This window comes from Trachypithecus francoisi, unplaced genomic scaffold (genome assembly GCF_009764315.1).
Source record: "Trachypithecus francoisi isolate TF-2019V2 unplaced genomic scaffold, Tfra_2.0 Lachesis_group2, whole genome shotgun sequence".
Taxonomy (NCBI): domain Eukaryota; kingdom Metazoa; phylum Chordata; class Mammalia; order Primates; family Cercopithecidae; genus Trachypithecus; species Trachypithecus francoisi.
Genome location: NW_022681465.1, coordinates 153,432,181 through 153,446,469, shown reverse-complemented (window position 1 = coordinate 153,446,469; position 14,289 = coordinate 153,432,181). Strand labels below are relative to the sequence as shown.

At 38.4% G+C, this 14,289-nt stretch overlaps 1 protein-coding gene across 1 annotated transcript in view; it reads left to right on the top strand.

The window, feature by feature from the left end:
- CTNNA1 (catenin alpha 1) overlaps positions 1 to 14,289 on the top strand; it is a 179,832-nt gene that overhangs the window by 66,520 nt on the left and 99,023 nt on the right. Inside the window, exons 6-7 of the mRNA XM_033181077.1 lie at positions 1,136 to 1,405; positions 4,134 to 4,337. Of these exons, the coding sequence (XP_033036968.1) occupies positions 1,136 to 1,405; positions 4,134 to 4,337 (474 nt within the window). The remainder of the gene's footprint in view (positions 1 to 1,135; positions 1,406 to 4,133; positions 4,338 to 14,289) is intronic.

Below are 14,289 nucleotides of genomic sequence, written 5' to 3'. Positions count from 1 at the left end.
ACATTTTAATGTGTAAAATAGAGTTGGGCTACCATTTGGTGATCATTTAGAGTTATCACACCTGTATTCTTCTTCTGTGGTGGTGATCCACTTTTACTAAAGCCCCTTTTTTCCCCTTCTGAATAATGTGAGTGAAAAGGGGATACCAGAAATACCCACTTCCCATTCCCATCTTGCTTATTTTTGGCATCACTTCTTTGTCACTTCGCATATCTACTCAGCCTACCAAGTAGATGCCATCATTAATGGAAACGATGCCAAGAACCTCAAATCCTTCTTACCATGGATTATAATTATGGGGTAGAAGAAATGGAAAAAAAAATAGTTTAAGACTGTATCTGTACAGAGTATTATAATCATCGATTGGGGCTATGAAGCACATATGCCTCAACTTTATGGCCTAGTGACCTGTGAACTGTTTAATGTACTGTGTAAGAAAAGTATGGTTCTGTGTCCTAAAGTGGTCTTTGGGGTGATGAGGGGGAGAGGAGGAGTTACGTGCTTGTGAGAATGGCCTTGCCATATCCTCACCTAGTTATGTAGTTCATATATACCTGTGGCATCCTGTCCCAAATTTCACAAAACTCTTATAATAAAATTGTGTAACTTAATAAAAAATCCTCATAATAAGTCTTAACTCTGTTTGAATTTACCTCTTCATGATTTTTCTATTTTTGGTTGGTATAGGTACATATATCTATATAGAGTTGTAATCAAGATGTTAGTTTGTTTTGTCTTTTATTTAATGCCTTATTTAGTTCTGTGCTAAGTACTTTACATACATTATCCCATTTAATCCTCAAAACGATGATAAGAAGGGTACTATTACTGGTTTTCTTTGACAGAAGGGGAAACGTAACCCCGAGGGTTTAAAATAAGGTCATAAAATAGCCAGGAGAAAGTAGAGGTGGGGGCAGGGTGGATTCAGATCTAGGTCTGTGTGATTCCAAAGCTTAGAATCTTACCTACTAAGCCATACTGCCTTGTTTGTGATTGACTCTCAACTAGATTGTTAATGAAAATAATGTGTCTAATTAGTAGAAATTCTAACTTTTCAGCATTTACCGACAAATTTTTATATGAGTAGAGCCCATATAAAGAGTGCTCTAATTTCTTGTTTTATTTACTCTTGTAGGAATTGAAAGATGTTGGCCATCGTGATCAGATGGCTGCAGCTAGAGGAATCCTGCAGAAGAACGTTCCGATCCTCTATACTGCATCCCAGGCATGCCTACAGCACCCTGATGTCGCAGCCTATAAGGCCAACAGGGACTTGATATACAAGCAGCTGCAGCAGGCGGTCACAGGCATTTCCAATGCAGCCCAGGCCACTGCCTCAGACGATGCCTCCCAGCACCAGGGTGGAGGAGGAGGAGAACTGGCATATGCACTCAATAACTTTGATGTAAGTTATGCTTGGGTGGAAATTTCCAGCTCTTGACCATCCCCCAAAAGATAAAAGGTGTCTGGGGAAAAGTGATCAAGGCTTCTGATGATAGCTCAATTTCTATCATTGATAGAATTGATGATAGCTCAATTTCTGATGATAGCTCAATAGATCTGTAATCTAAGTCAAAAGAAATTATGAATCATCAGTCTACTTGATTTTAACTTGGCCTAAAACATTTATTTTTATTTTGAATTAAACTTCTGGATTCTTTTATGTAGCTTGCGTTTCCTATGAGGTCATTCTTTACTGAGGATATAAGTTTGCTTCATTTCAACCAAGATTTTGACCTTCTGGCAGATGTGAAGCTATGGTAGATACAGAAACAAAGTACACATAGGGTCAGCTCCCTAGGGGCTCATGGTCTATTGGGAGATAAAGAAACATCATAAGTGACTGCAGCAAAGGTACCATCATTCTAATCTTTCTTGTCTGCCTAGATACACTTCTTTTCAATGACTAAATTGGAATAATGAACAGAAATTTAATCATGTGGAAGCAAATTTGGGATTAAAATACTTTCTTAGCACAATGTCATAATTACTTTTCATAAATGATGCTCTAGGTCTGTCCTGTGTACACAACTCTAAGGGTTAAGTTTTTGGTGGGTTATGTGTTCTTAATTCCTACCCACAATGCCTCATGGCTTCCAGTAGATGGCAGCAGTATAAGTTGTTTTTTTTTTTTTTTTTTTTTTTTTTGGGCTTTAAAAGTAACTGTTGGGGCAAATTAAAAAAAATAAAATAAAATAACAGAAATTGTGTTCCAGGTGACCAGGATCTTTTCATAAAGTAAGGATGCTATGAAATATAGAATAAAAAAATACAATGGAGTGCATTTTGTTTTTAAGTTTTTCCTTGCCTTTACGTTTTCTTTCTTTTGCCACTTTCGCTTAGGTAGTTGATCCTTGTTGATATGCATGGCTGATTTAAGACTTTTCATAAAGCAAGAAGGCAATGTTAAGTCTAAAGATCATGGTGTTAGAACTCAGTTTTTACCATGGAGCTTTAAACATTAAATTATTTTATAGCAAACTCTTATGGTGCATGTTAAAATTTACTAGCAATGTTGTTTTTCCTCCTTTCAAAATTTGGCAGTATTAGGTATCTTTCAAGGTATTAGCACATTTTGCCCTAAGTTGAGTAGTATCTACCAGAAACTGCTTAACTTCTCAGGGACATTTAAACATTGTAAAATGAGGGTTTGTGCTAAATGATCTCAGGCCTGTTGAGGCTCTGTTACTCTGTTAAAATTCTGTACCATTCATTTCTCATTTTTGTTGGCCAGAAAGCATTTTGTATTCAGTTTTGACCAGAGGAATCCTGTAATAACCTAATCTTACAAAAAATGATCAGCTAAAATGTAGGTTAATAAATGAACTGAAGGTATTGCACGTTCAGTTTGAAAATTGAGGGTTCTTTGGAAGGGAAGGAAGAAATGTATACTTATTAGAAAAGGGCAAGGTTTTGGTAGAAAAAATTTGGCATTTAAGTTGAAATCAATAAGGACATAGTCTCTGTAAAGAAAAATTAAAGCCATAATATTTGCACAGACATTTATCAGTGTGAGGATAAATTATATCAAGTGGAGGAATTGGAGGGAGGCCAGTAGCTGCTGTCTTGAGGATGCCGATGTGTCACCTTGTACCTATAGCTTACTTGTGACCAGACCTCACTAAGCACTAGAAAAACTGGATGTAGGTGGAGTCGGGCAGGAAGGGGAGACAGAAAAAGGATTTATTCTTGTTGGAGCAGTTCTTCCTCACAGCGTAGCTTTTTGGGAGGATTGCTATCATCTGTTACAGAATACTAGAGGTCTTTGAGGAAAGAAAGTCTCTAATTTAGACGTAACAGGATAAATTTGAGACTGAATTATTTAGAAAACTTGATTAGATGTGTAAGATGAGGCAAATAGATGGAAATTCATTATAAATGCATTTCTTTCTGAAACTTTAAGGTTAGAAATCAGTCTGTGTGTGTGTGTGCGTGTGTGTGCGTGTGTGCACGCGCACATGCGTACATACTTTAAGAGACAAGGTCTTGCTCTGTTACCTAGGCTGGAGTGCAGTGGCACAATCGTAGCTCACTACAGCCTTGAGCTTCTGGGTTCAAGTGATCCTCCTGAGTAGCCGGGACTATAGGCGTGTGCCACCATGCCCAACTTACTTTATTTTTTTGTAGAGACAGGGTCTTGCCTCGTTGCCTAGGCTGGTGTTGAACTGGCCTCAAACAATCCTCCACACCTGGCCTGTTTTGCTTTTATTTTTTAATTTTTTTGTGGTGCAACAGTTCTAAATATCACATGGCAGTTTTATATTCTGCAAGTAAGAGGTAACTTTTATTTTCCTTGTAATTCTCATCTGATGATTTGAATCGCACGTCTTATGTAAGTTTACCTTTAGATGTTCAGAATAAGTTGTGTGAGTGTGATATATTTGTATTTGTGGTATCATACCTTATCATGCCCTGTTTGGCTGCATAGCATTACTTCCAGTGCTTTCTTTGAGGAGTGATCAACAGTAGGCTAACTTCTGTGGGACAGCCCCTTATCTGTTAAGAAGTATAACTTTCTTTCAGATGTCAGAATTTTTGTGTTAAATCTTGATATTACTAATATCACTTTTCACACCTTGAATAAAGGAGGGAACAGAGATGAGTACTAACATTCGGTAATGCTTTCTCTGCAGAAACAAATCATTGTGGACCCCTTGAGCTTCAGCGAGGAGCGCTTTAGGCCTTCCTTGGAGGAGCGCCTGGAAAGCATCATTAGTGGGGCTGCCTTGATGGCCGACTCGTCCTGCACGCGTGATGACCGTCGTGAGCGAATTGTGGCAGAGTGTAATGCTGTCCGCCAGGCCCTGCAGGACCTGCTTTCGGAGTACATGGGCAATGTGAGTTTGACACCTTTTTTTTGAAGTAAGATATTTATGGATGAAGAGTTTTCTATAACATGTTGAATCTGAGATGTTTTCACTATAAATACCAAATATATCCTTGACTCCTTGATTTTTGGGGGTGGGTCAGATTTTTTAAGGAATGGATGGAACCAACAAGTGGTTCTTTCCTCTCTCCAGCTTATTGAGAAATTTTAAACTTACAAAAATCATACAGTGAATACCTAGGAAATTTATCTGTATTCATCAGTTAACATGTAGATACATGTATAGGTGTGTGTGTATATAGATGTATATGTATATATGTGTATATACATAAACATCCTTTTTTCCCCCGAAACCTTTGGAAGAAAGTTGTAGACATTGTGATGCTTCACCTCTAGTATTTGAGCATGCCTCTCCAAAGAATAATGACCTTCTACACCACTAAACTTTCATTATCCCAAGTAGGTGGCTGTCTAATTTTGGGCAAAAGGGAATGTTGCAAACCTACCTCTTCAGTATTTATAGTTTATGAAAGTTTTTTCATGAACCGTATTAAATGTCGTAAGAGTAGATAATTGCCAAGAAGAGTTACATGAAGCAAACTCTGGATAGTGTTTTTGAATTTTTAAGGTTTGTGCGTAAAAACCCAGACTATGAAATTTGATACCTGACTTTTTTTTTTTTTTAAGGCCATAGAAAATTCTGTATTTGTCGATTTTGCTCTATTGCTGTATGTCTTTCTTTTTTTCCTTCCCTTATACTTCTTCTATTCTGGTTATTTAATGCTAGCTTAGGGTTCCTGTCATTTAGACTTTGGACCCAATATCTTACTGTGGCTAATTAGCAATAAATTAAGGAAAAATTATATGAAATACTTTTAAGGGGAAGAAGGACAATAAAAATTAGTTGTCATCACTAGTGTTTTTTGCCTGTTTAACACTTAAAAAAAAATCTTGGTCCTTTCTCATTTGTTCATTTGCCATCACCTTGTCTGTTCACTTACAGGCCTGTAAAAGTTAATGGGTGATGGTAAGTCATGGTGGAATTCCTAGGGTGAAGATGAATGCCTTCCTCTGTTTATCTTGTTTCTACCATATTGTGAAATTAGTGATGCATACTGAATCTTTTAAAGCCATTGCCCCCTGGGCATGGTGGTTCAAGCCTGTAGTCCCAGTGCTTTGGGAGGCTGAGGTGGGTGGATTGCGTGAGCCCAAGAGTTTGAGACCATCTTGGGCAACATGGTGAAATCCCATCTCTACAAAAAAATACAAAAGTTAACTGGGCATGGTGGCACATGCCTGGTCCCAGCTACTTGGGAGGCTGAGGCAGGAGAATCTCTTACGCCTGGGAGGTTGTGGCTGCAGTGAACCACAATCGCGCCACTGTGTTCTAGGCTGGGTGACAGAGCGAGAGTTTAAAAAAAAAAAAAAAAAAAGCCATATTTTGATTATAGGCAGTCTACTTCAGAAAAATGAGATTAGATGTTTTGTTAAGTCAAATGGAAAAAGTGGTTTTTAAGTCACAGTGAAAATGTGGGACACATTTAAGAATCCATAGCTAAGATTGAACATTAGAAAATATTTTAAAAAATGGATATGTTGCAGAATGGCTCACAGTGTTGCAGTCTTAAACAAGGGAACAAAAACCCATGGTAAGTGGATCAGTCATCTGCTATCATGTGTAGTGCTGGAAATGGTGTAAAAGTGTCTGATGTAGTTATGATTAGAAAATCACTTCAAAAACAGACTTTGGTGGGAAGGAGTATGTGATAAATCTGTTCCGATTGCTCCATTCTAGAGCCTCCTAATCAGTCTATAAGATATCCCTTGAGTCTTGAGGTTGGTCACATTCTTGGGCCAATCACCCCTGGTCATGAGTAACCTTGAGGTTTCGAAACCTAGAGTGCCATACAAACAGTACTCTCTATGCCATCAATGTAATAAAAGCTGGGAAGCACTAATTTATACTGAAGACTTGGAGGCCGCAATAGCATTCTTTTTTTTTTTTTTTTTTTGAGACGGAGTCTTGCTCTGTTGCCCAGGCTGGAGTGCAGTGGCCGGATCTCAGCTCACTGCAAGCTCCGCCTCCCGGGTTCACGCCATTCTCCTGCCTCAGCCTCCCGAGTAGCTGGGACTACAGGCGCCCGCCACCTCGCCCGGCTAGTTTTTTGTGTATGTTAGTAGAGACGGGGTTTCACCATGTTAGCCAGGATGGTCTCGATCTCCTGACCTCGTGATCCGCCCGTCTCGGCCTCCCAAAGTGCTGGGATTACAGGCTTGAGCCACCGCGCCCGGCCAGCATTCTTAAATGAAAACTGGAACAATGTGTGATGTGAGGCTGAAATTTGAGTATTATGGTAGGGATCTTGAAATGAATCTTGGCCGGGCACGGCGGCTCACGCCTGTAATCCCAGCACTTTGGGAGGCCAAGGCAGGCGGTACAAGGTCAGGAGATCGAGACCATCCTGGCTGATATGGTGAAACCCTGTCTCTACCAAAAATACAGAAAAATTACCTGTAATCCCGGCACTTTGGCCGAGGCGGGCGGAGCACGAGGTCAGGAGATCGAGACCATCCTGGCTAACACGGTGAAACCCTGTCTCTACTAAAAATACAAAAAATGAGCCAGGCGTGGTGGTGGGTGCCTGTAGTCCCAGCTGCTCCAGAGGCTGAGGCAGGAGAATGGCATGAACCTGGAAGGCGAAGCTTGCAGTGAGCCAAGATCGCGCCACTGCACTCCAGTCTGAGCAACAGAGCAAGACTCCATTTCAAAAACAAAAAAACACAAAAGAAAGAAATCTTCTTGAGACTTAGAAATGTATTTTAGGTGATGGTCTCTGGGTATGTTTCTCCTAAAGGTAAAAATCTTTAGTTTCCTTTTATTGATTCGCGTAACAGTGAACAGGCTTGGTGGTGTCAAAAATTATTGGAGTGAGGATAAACGGGGAGGGCAGTGGAGCACACTTGAAGAAAGCTTAGAATGATAAAAGGGTCTGGAAGAAGCAGAAGCAACTGGGGATAGATTTTTGCTTATTTATGAAGCATTCAAAAGCATTTAGACCCTCTAGTGAGTTTCAGAATATAACCAGCAATGTCTGTCTGTCACTCAGTTCATTCTGAGTATGTGTCACGTGCAAAGCAGTGTATTGGGCACAATGTAAGAGGAGGAATGAGGCTCTGATCCCTCCCTTCTGGAACAAAGTTTCTATGTGGGGTTTCATAGGAGTGTCATCATAGGTACAGCCAAAATGCTGTGGAAATTGCAAGGAGGTTGAGGTTATTTCTATCTGGGAAATCCAGGAGGCTTTCTAGAAGATTTATTTTGTAATCTTTTGGTTGACTTCTACCTTGATTTTTAAAAAATGGTTCATTTTATTTCTGTTGAAAAATATTTGACAAATTATGTTATGTGGATAATTGAAATCACCTATGTTAATTAAAACTTGTTTACTACCTGAAACTTTGTAAACATTGTTGTAAAGTCCAGAAAGGCTCACATAATACTCACTTTTTCTATTGCTTGGATTCTGTCATGTTGTTAGTAATTTTATAGACACATTCTTAAAGCGTCTTCTTTCTTAAATTTTGTGTTGCTTGTTACCAGGTTCCACTGGCTTTTTCTCTGAGGCAGTGATTCTTCGGATGCACATTACAGTCCTTGGGCAACTTAAAAATCCTGATGTTTCAGTTGTACCCCATACCAATTAAGTCGGAATCTCTGGGTCAAGATCCAGGTGTCAGTTGTTTTAAAACACTTCCCAGTTGATTCCAGTGTGCAGCTAAGGTGGAAAAATTGCTCTGGTAGTTTATTCTGTTTGTCCCTTTCTGCCCCCACTGCCATTATCTTACTTCAGTGTCTCCTCACTTTCTCCATTTTCCACTATGTTCTTCCTGCCCAGGCCAGGCTGAGCTCCTGTCTTTAGTAGTAGGGCATTGTTCATTATGTTCTGGAAATTCCCTTCCTACCTATGTAAACCTGATCTCCTCTTCCTTCAGGCCCCACATTTGTTTTTCATCTCTTTGCTGAAGGCCATTTCAAACTACATCACCTTATATTGTTTCTTTGGTGCTTGACGTTTTGTGCCTTATTGTATACTCCTTTGAATTGTTTAATTGCATTTCCTTTATCCATTTTATTCTGCAGCTAGGTTTTAAGCCTTTGGAACATGACAGCTCCTTAAAAATATTCATTCATGGTCTAGTATAATGCTGCAAGAGGTACTCAGTAAATGCTTGCTTAATGAACTCATGCTGGTTTGGAGGAATGAATAAAATGAATAATTTTGGATTTTCATGCTGCTAAGGATGTAATAGTGTGGGGGAAAAAAACCAAAGACCCTTACCCTTATGGGCCTTACATTCTACAGGGGATGAAGGAGGAGGCTGTTGGTGGTTTATTTCTACTTCCTGTAGATCTTTCAGTATACAGATGACATTTGTTGAAAAAATTAAACCAAATACTCTGAAATAAGCAATTAAGTGAAAGTGATATCTTAGAGCAGAGTTTAATTCATCAGCTGAGGGCCAAATTCCCTTTTAAAGTTTCCAAGGGTCAGGAGGCTAGCAGCCTTAATGTTGTTGCTTGCATAGTGGTTTGATGAAGAGTTGGTAGGTAGTCTTGGCTCTACAGCTAACTTACTGTATGGGCTCTAAGGAAATATTGATATGAAAGTAATGCATTTGATCTCTACTTTCTTAAGATTAGGGAAGTATCACAGACCCATGACAGGGGAGGTTTTGCGACCCTTCAGGGTATCCTTGTAGTTTCAGAGATGACTTCCAGGTTTCCTTGAAATGAAATGTAGTTATTGTGGTTAAGTTTAATTTGTTTTGGCTCTGTCAGCCTAAAGTTGCTTTGCCTGTGAGAGAGAAAAACAGCTTTGGATGGATGTCATAATCTTAAAAGGTTTAAAAGTGAATGGATTGAAATTAAAATGAAATGTAATTAAATTTGAAAAAGTTATTACCATTTTATTTTTTTCATGATTGAAAGTCAGGCATGTGCATTACACTACTGAACCACCACTACTTACTAGCATTTAGGGATATATATTTTCTGTTTTTTTCTTCTTCTATGCAGAGCATGAAATAACAGTTTTAACTCTCTCAGTGTTTGCTGCCTGTAAACATGAAATATCCGTAGAACTAGGTTTCGTACTATTAAGTTAATGGGTTAAAAAAGTCTGCTCTCTGGTTAATGGGTTAAAATTTCTGTTTTTCAAATACATAGCTGACTTGGTTGCCCAGTTGTGTGTTTTAATGTTCTCTGAATTATTTCAGTGCTACTGAAAAAGCCTTCCGAAGGGCCCTATGCTTTATACAGCTGACTTCTTTATTTCATGCCTTTCATTCTGCTGAGGGATATGCTGACTGTTAATATGTTCCTTTCTCGCTTTTTTAAGGCATGTATTTTTCCAATAGTAGAATTTATTGGAAACAAACTTGTCTCTGTTACCATACCCCCCTTCAACCCTGACTCCTCAATAAACAAAGAAGCAAAACCTACCCCTTCCCCAAAACCTCCAAATCTGAAAATACTTAACACAATGTCTGAAACATAAAGGACCCCTCAGTCTTTGAAATGAACTCCATTTGGTTTTGACCAGCACAGTCTTGCCCAGCAGGTCACGGTCATGTTTGACTGACTGGTGTTAGGGCTTATAATTGGTAAGAACAAACACATGCCATGGGCTTAAGTAGTTCTAGCCTTCCGCTATTCAGTGTGGTAGCCACTCGCCATATGTGGCTATTGAGCACTTGAAATGTGACAAGTCTAAATTGAAGTTTGCTGTTAAGTACGCACCAGATTTCAGAGTTAGTATAGAAAAAAGAATGTAAATTATCTCATTGATATTATTTTAGATATATTGGCTTAAATAAAATCTGTTATTAAACTTTATTTTTACCTGTTTCTTTTCACTTATGGCTACTAGAAAAATCATGTTTACATTGATTACATATGTATCTATAACTTATATATATGTTATAAAAATTATGTGGGTGGTTTATTTCTGGCTTGCATTGTATCTCTGTTGGATAGTTCTAATCAATAAGTAACCAGCCAGCCAAAGTGAGTAGATAAGAGGTTAGGATCAACTTCATTGAATGTCCAGAATGGCGTGGTAGTCCATGCATAGTAGCTGTTGTAGCTTGTATTCTTTTAATACTTAAAACTGTAGTTTTAGACAGAAGAAAATTGGTTCAATTTAGGACCTTGTAAGGATAATGTTCCTTAAAGATATATTTTATCTTTGTTCTTGCCTGAAAACATTGGGCATAGTGGTTGTAGGATCCCAAAAGAAGAATGCAATAACTGGACATACTTTGGTTGAACTGGACATATATTTGAGGAATGTGATTATGTTAATATATCAAGTATAAAATTTTAATTCAATTTGGGTAAGTTTGATGTGAAATGTATGAATGGTATGCAGCTAATGTTCATTTTCAAAGATCTTTTGAAAAGATAAATTGTTATTGTAGTGAAGTGAAGCACTCAATTTAGGATGCTAATCCTTTGTCAGTTTTGCAAATGCCTTCCTGGAATCTCTCTAGCATAGCCAGAGCTTTTGAAGGACTCTGAAGAACTTGTTACTGCATTATGTTGTGACTGCACTTTCTTCTCTTCAAAATTAGAGTAGCTTAATTTTTTCCTGATTGTAAAAGTTCATTATATATTGTATATATTATACATGTGTATATATTACATTATATAATGTATATATACATTATATATTTTATATATTAAAAGTTCATTATTATACTGTCCGTAATCCCACCACTCATTTTTGTGTATGACATTCCAGACTTAATTGTGGATATGTGTATATGTACACTTATATCTGTTCTTTTCTTACCTTCTCTTTTTAAAAATGCTGTTAGTAATGATTGTCCATACTTTTATACTGCTTACCATATGTCAGCCATTGTGCTGAGACATTTTATCCCCATAATAACCCTATTAAGTTGATAATTGCTCAAAAGTATATATACATACAGGTGCAGTTTGAACTCAGATCTATCTGACCTGAAAGTCTGAGCTCTTAATACTTTCACCATTGTACATCATCCCAAGTTAACAAATATTATTTTATAACATCTTAATGGTGGCAGAGTTTTCCATTAAGATTAAATACCCCCAGAACTAAAATAAATACTAGAATCTAAATTTCAATATTAAATTTCTAAAAGTGGATATCCTAGACTAAATAAAATAGATCCAGGTCTGGGATAGCTGCTTGAAGTGAGTGGAGTGTCATGTACGTCCGTGTGAAGAGACCATCAAACAGGCTTTGTGTGAGCAATAAAGGTTTTTAATCACCTGGGTGCAGGCAGGCTGAGTACGAAAAGAGTCACCGAAGGGTGGTGGGATTATCATTCGTTCTTACAGGTCTGGGATAGGCAGTGGAGTTAGGAGCAGTTTTTTGTGGGCAGGGGGTAGATCTTACAAAGTACATTCTCAAGGGTGGGGAGAATATTACAAAGTACCTTCTTAAGGGGGGGTGCCGGGAGGGGGAGAGAATATTACAAAGTACCTTCTAAAGGGGGGGTGCCGGAGGGGGAGAGAATATTACAAAGTACCTTCTTAAGGGGGGGTGCCGGGAGGGGGAGAGAATATTACAAAGTACCTTCTAAAGGGGGGGTGCCGGGAGGGGGAGAGAATATTACAAAGTACCTTCTTAAGGGCGGCGGAGGATATTACAAAATACCTTCTCGAGGGTGGGGAGGGTGTATTGTCACAAAGTCAGTTTGATCAGTTAGGGTGGGGCAGGAACAAATCACAGTGGTGGAAGGTCGTCAGTCAAAGCAGGAACTGGCTATTTTCACTTCTTTTGTGGATCTTCAGTTGCTTCTGGCCATCTGGATGTAAACGTGCAGGTCACAGGGGATAGGATGGCTTAGCTTGGGCTCAGAGGCCTGACGTGGAGCAAAAGAGCTTTTTAGAGTATCTTTCCATACTAGACTGGTGGTACTTGAGTGCTGTAGATGTTGAAATGGGCCCTGTGGTTTGCAGGTACAGAGGCTGAGTTTTGTTATACAGTTACGGTATGATTTCCATCTTTCTTTGAACTCTTGGGTTTTCTTTCTGCAAGAGATGCTTACCTAAATTAGTAGTCCATAGTTCTGTAGAGGCATTTGAAGATTATTTTATTGAATTGTCAGTGTAAGCTTTTCTGTGAGCTGCCTAATAAACAGGGTTTGGGAGAGTTTATGTAAGTAGATGATGCATTGAATGCAAAATTTGAGCCTGTGTAGGACTTGCTTTTTTGACAGCGGCATTTATTTTTATTTTTTGTTTAATAAATTTTACTGTATATGTTTAAGGTATACAATGTGATATGTAGATATACATAAAGATTACTACAGTCGAGCCATTTAACATATCTGTCATCTTAAGAGTTACCTTGTGTGTGGGTGGTAAGAGGGCCTAAAATCTACTCTCTCAGTAAGTTTTCCAAGTACAATATAATGCTATTGATTATAGTCTTCATGCTGTAGATTAGAGCTCTAGATTTTTTAATATATATATATTTTTTGCTTTGTTACCCAGGCTGGAGTGCAGTGGTACGATCACAGCTCACTGCAGCCCCTGCTTCCCTGGTTCAAGTGATTCTCGTGCCCCAGCCTCCCAAACATAATAGCTGGGATTAGAGGCTTGTGTTACCAAGCCTAGCTAATTTTTGTATTTTTGGTAGAGATGGCCAGGCTGGTCTTGAACACCTGGCCTCAAGTGATCCACCCGCCTTGGCCTCCCAAAGTGTTGGGATTACAAGTGTGAGCCACCATGGCTGGCCAAGAGCTCTAGATTTATTCATCCTGCATAACTGCAACTTTGTACACCTTGACCTAAGTGTCCCCTACTCTCACCATTTGGTAACCCACCTTTCTACTCTCTTGTTTTTATGTATTAGAGAACATGTAAAAATCATACAATAGTTTTCTCTCTGTGTCTGATTTATTTCAGTTAGTAATAATGTCCTCCAAGTTCATCCATGTTGTAGAGCAGCATTTATTTAATTTAAAAACCCTGTTTGTCAAAAATTAATGTGTGATTTTCTTATGGTTCAAGATAAGGAGTTTAAAAGATCTTCATAATTCTGAGGAAGACGTCTTACCCCAGTTATATTTGTGTTGCTTTCAAACAGGTTTGAAGTAAGTACTTCCTGTGTATAAGCTATCCTGGCATTGCTAATTGCAGTATTTAGCAGGCAAGTTCTTAATCTTTAATACCAGAAAGATGCATGTTCATGTATTTGTTGAAGTGGTGCTGGCCTGATGGAGCAGTAGTGGAGTGGGCTTTTGAAATCAGGATGATGGAGCAGGCATGTAAGCCTGTCCAGTGTCAGGCAGCAGATGGATAGGAGTTTAGCCTCCTCAGGATTGCTGTTAGACTGTCCTTTATATCACTTTGTGCTCTTTAGCCATCAAGCAGGGTTGAAAAGACTTTATACCTAACTTAGTATTTCTGGATTAACAGGTAATAACCTCTAAATATATCAGATTATTAGTAATTATCTCTAGCTGGTGGGGCAATGGGCACTATGAATTTTCTTTGATATTTTTTCCCCACATTTAAAAAATACGTTTTTTATGTTGCTAATGTCACAAAGTTTAAAAAACTTAGACCCTTAGATTTGTGTGTCTTAGATTTTTAGGTTTTATTTATAGTCATACACTGTGTTCATTTCCAAAGCACTGTTAATAGGGAACTTTGATGGTTTTTCACACATTAATATGTTGATTCGTCCTTTCGAGGTAATGGTTAATTCAGGACTAGTTTGGCTAAAGTGGTTAGTTTGGTTTTTAAAAAAATTATAGTATACATTTCTATCAAGTCTTGAAGTGAGACTCAATTTTTATCTCTCTCTGATAGCATTTGCTTCATTCTTTTCTTGCAGTGTATATCAAAGTGATTTTTGACCTTGGAAGTATAAAATTGTGAAGGTAGAATTTGGAAGTGACAT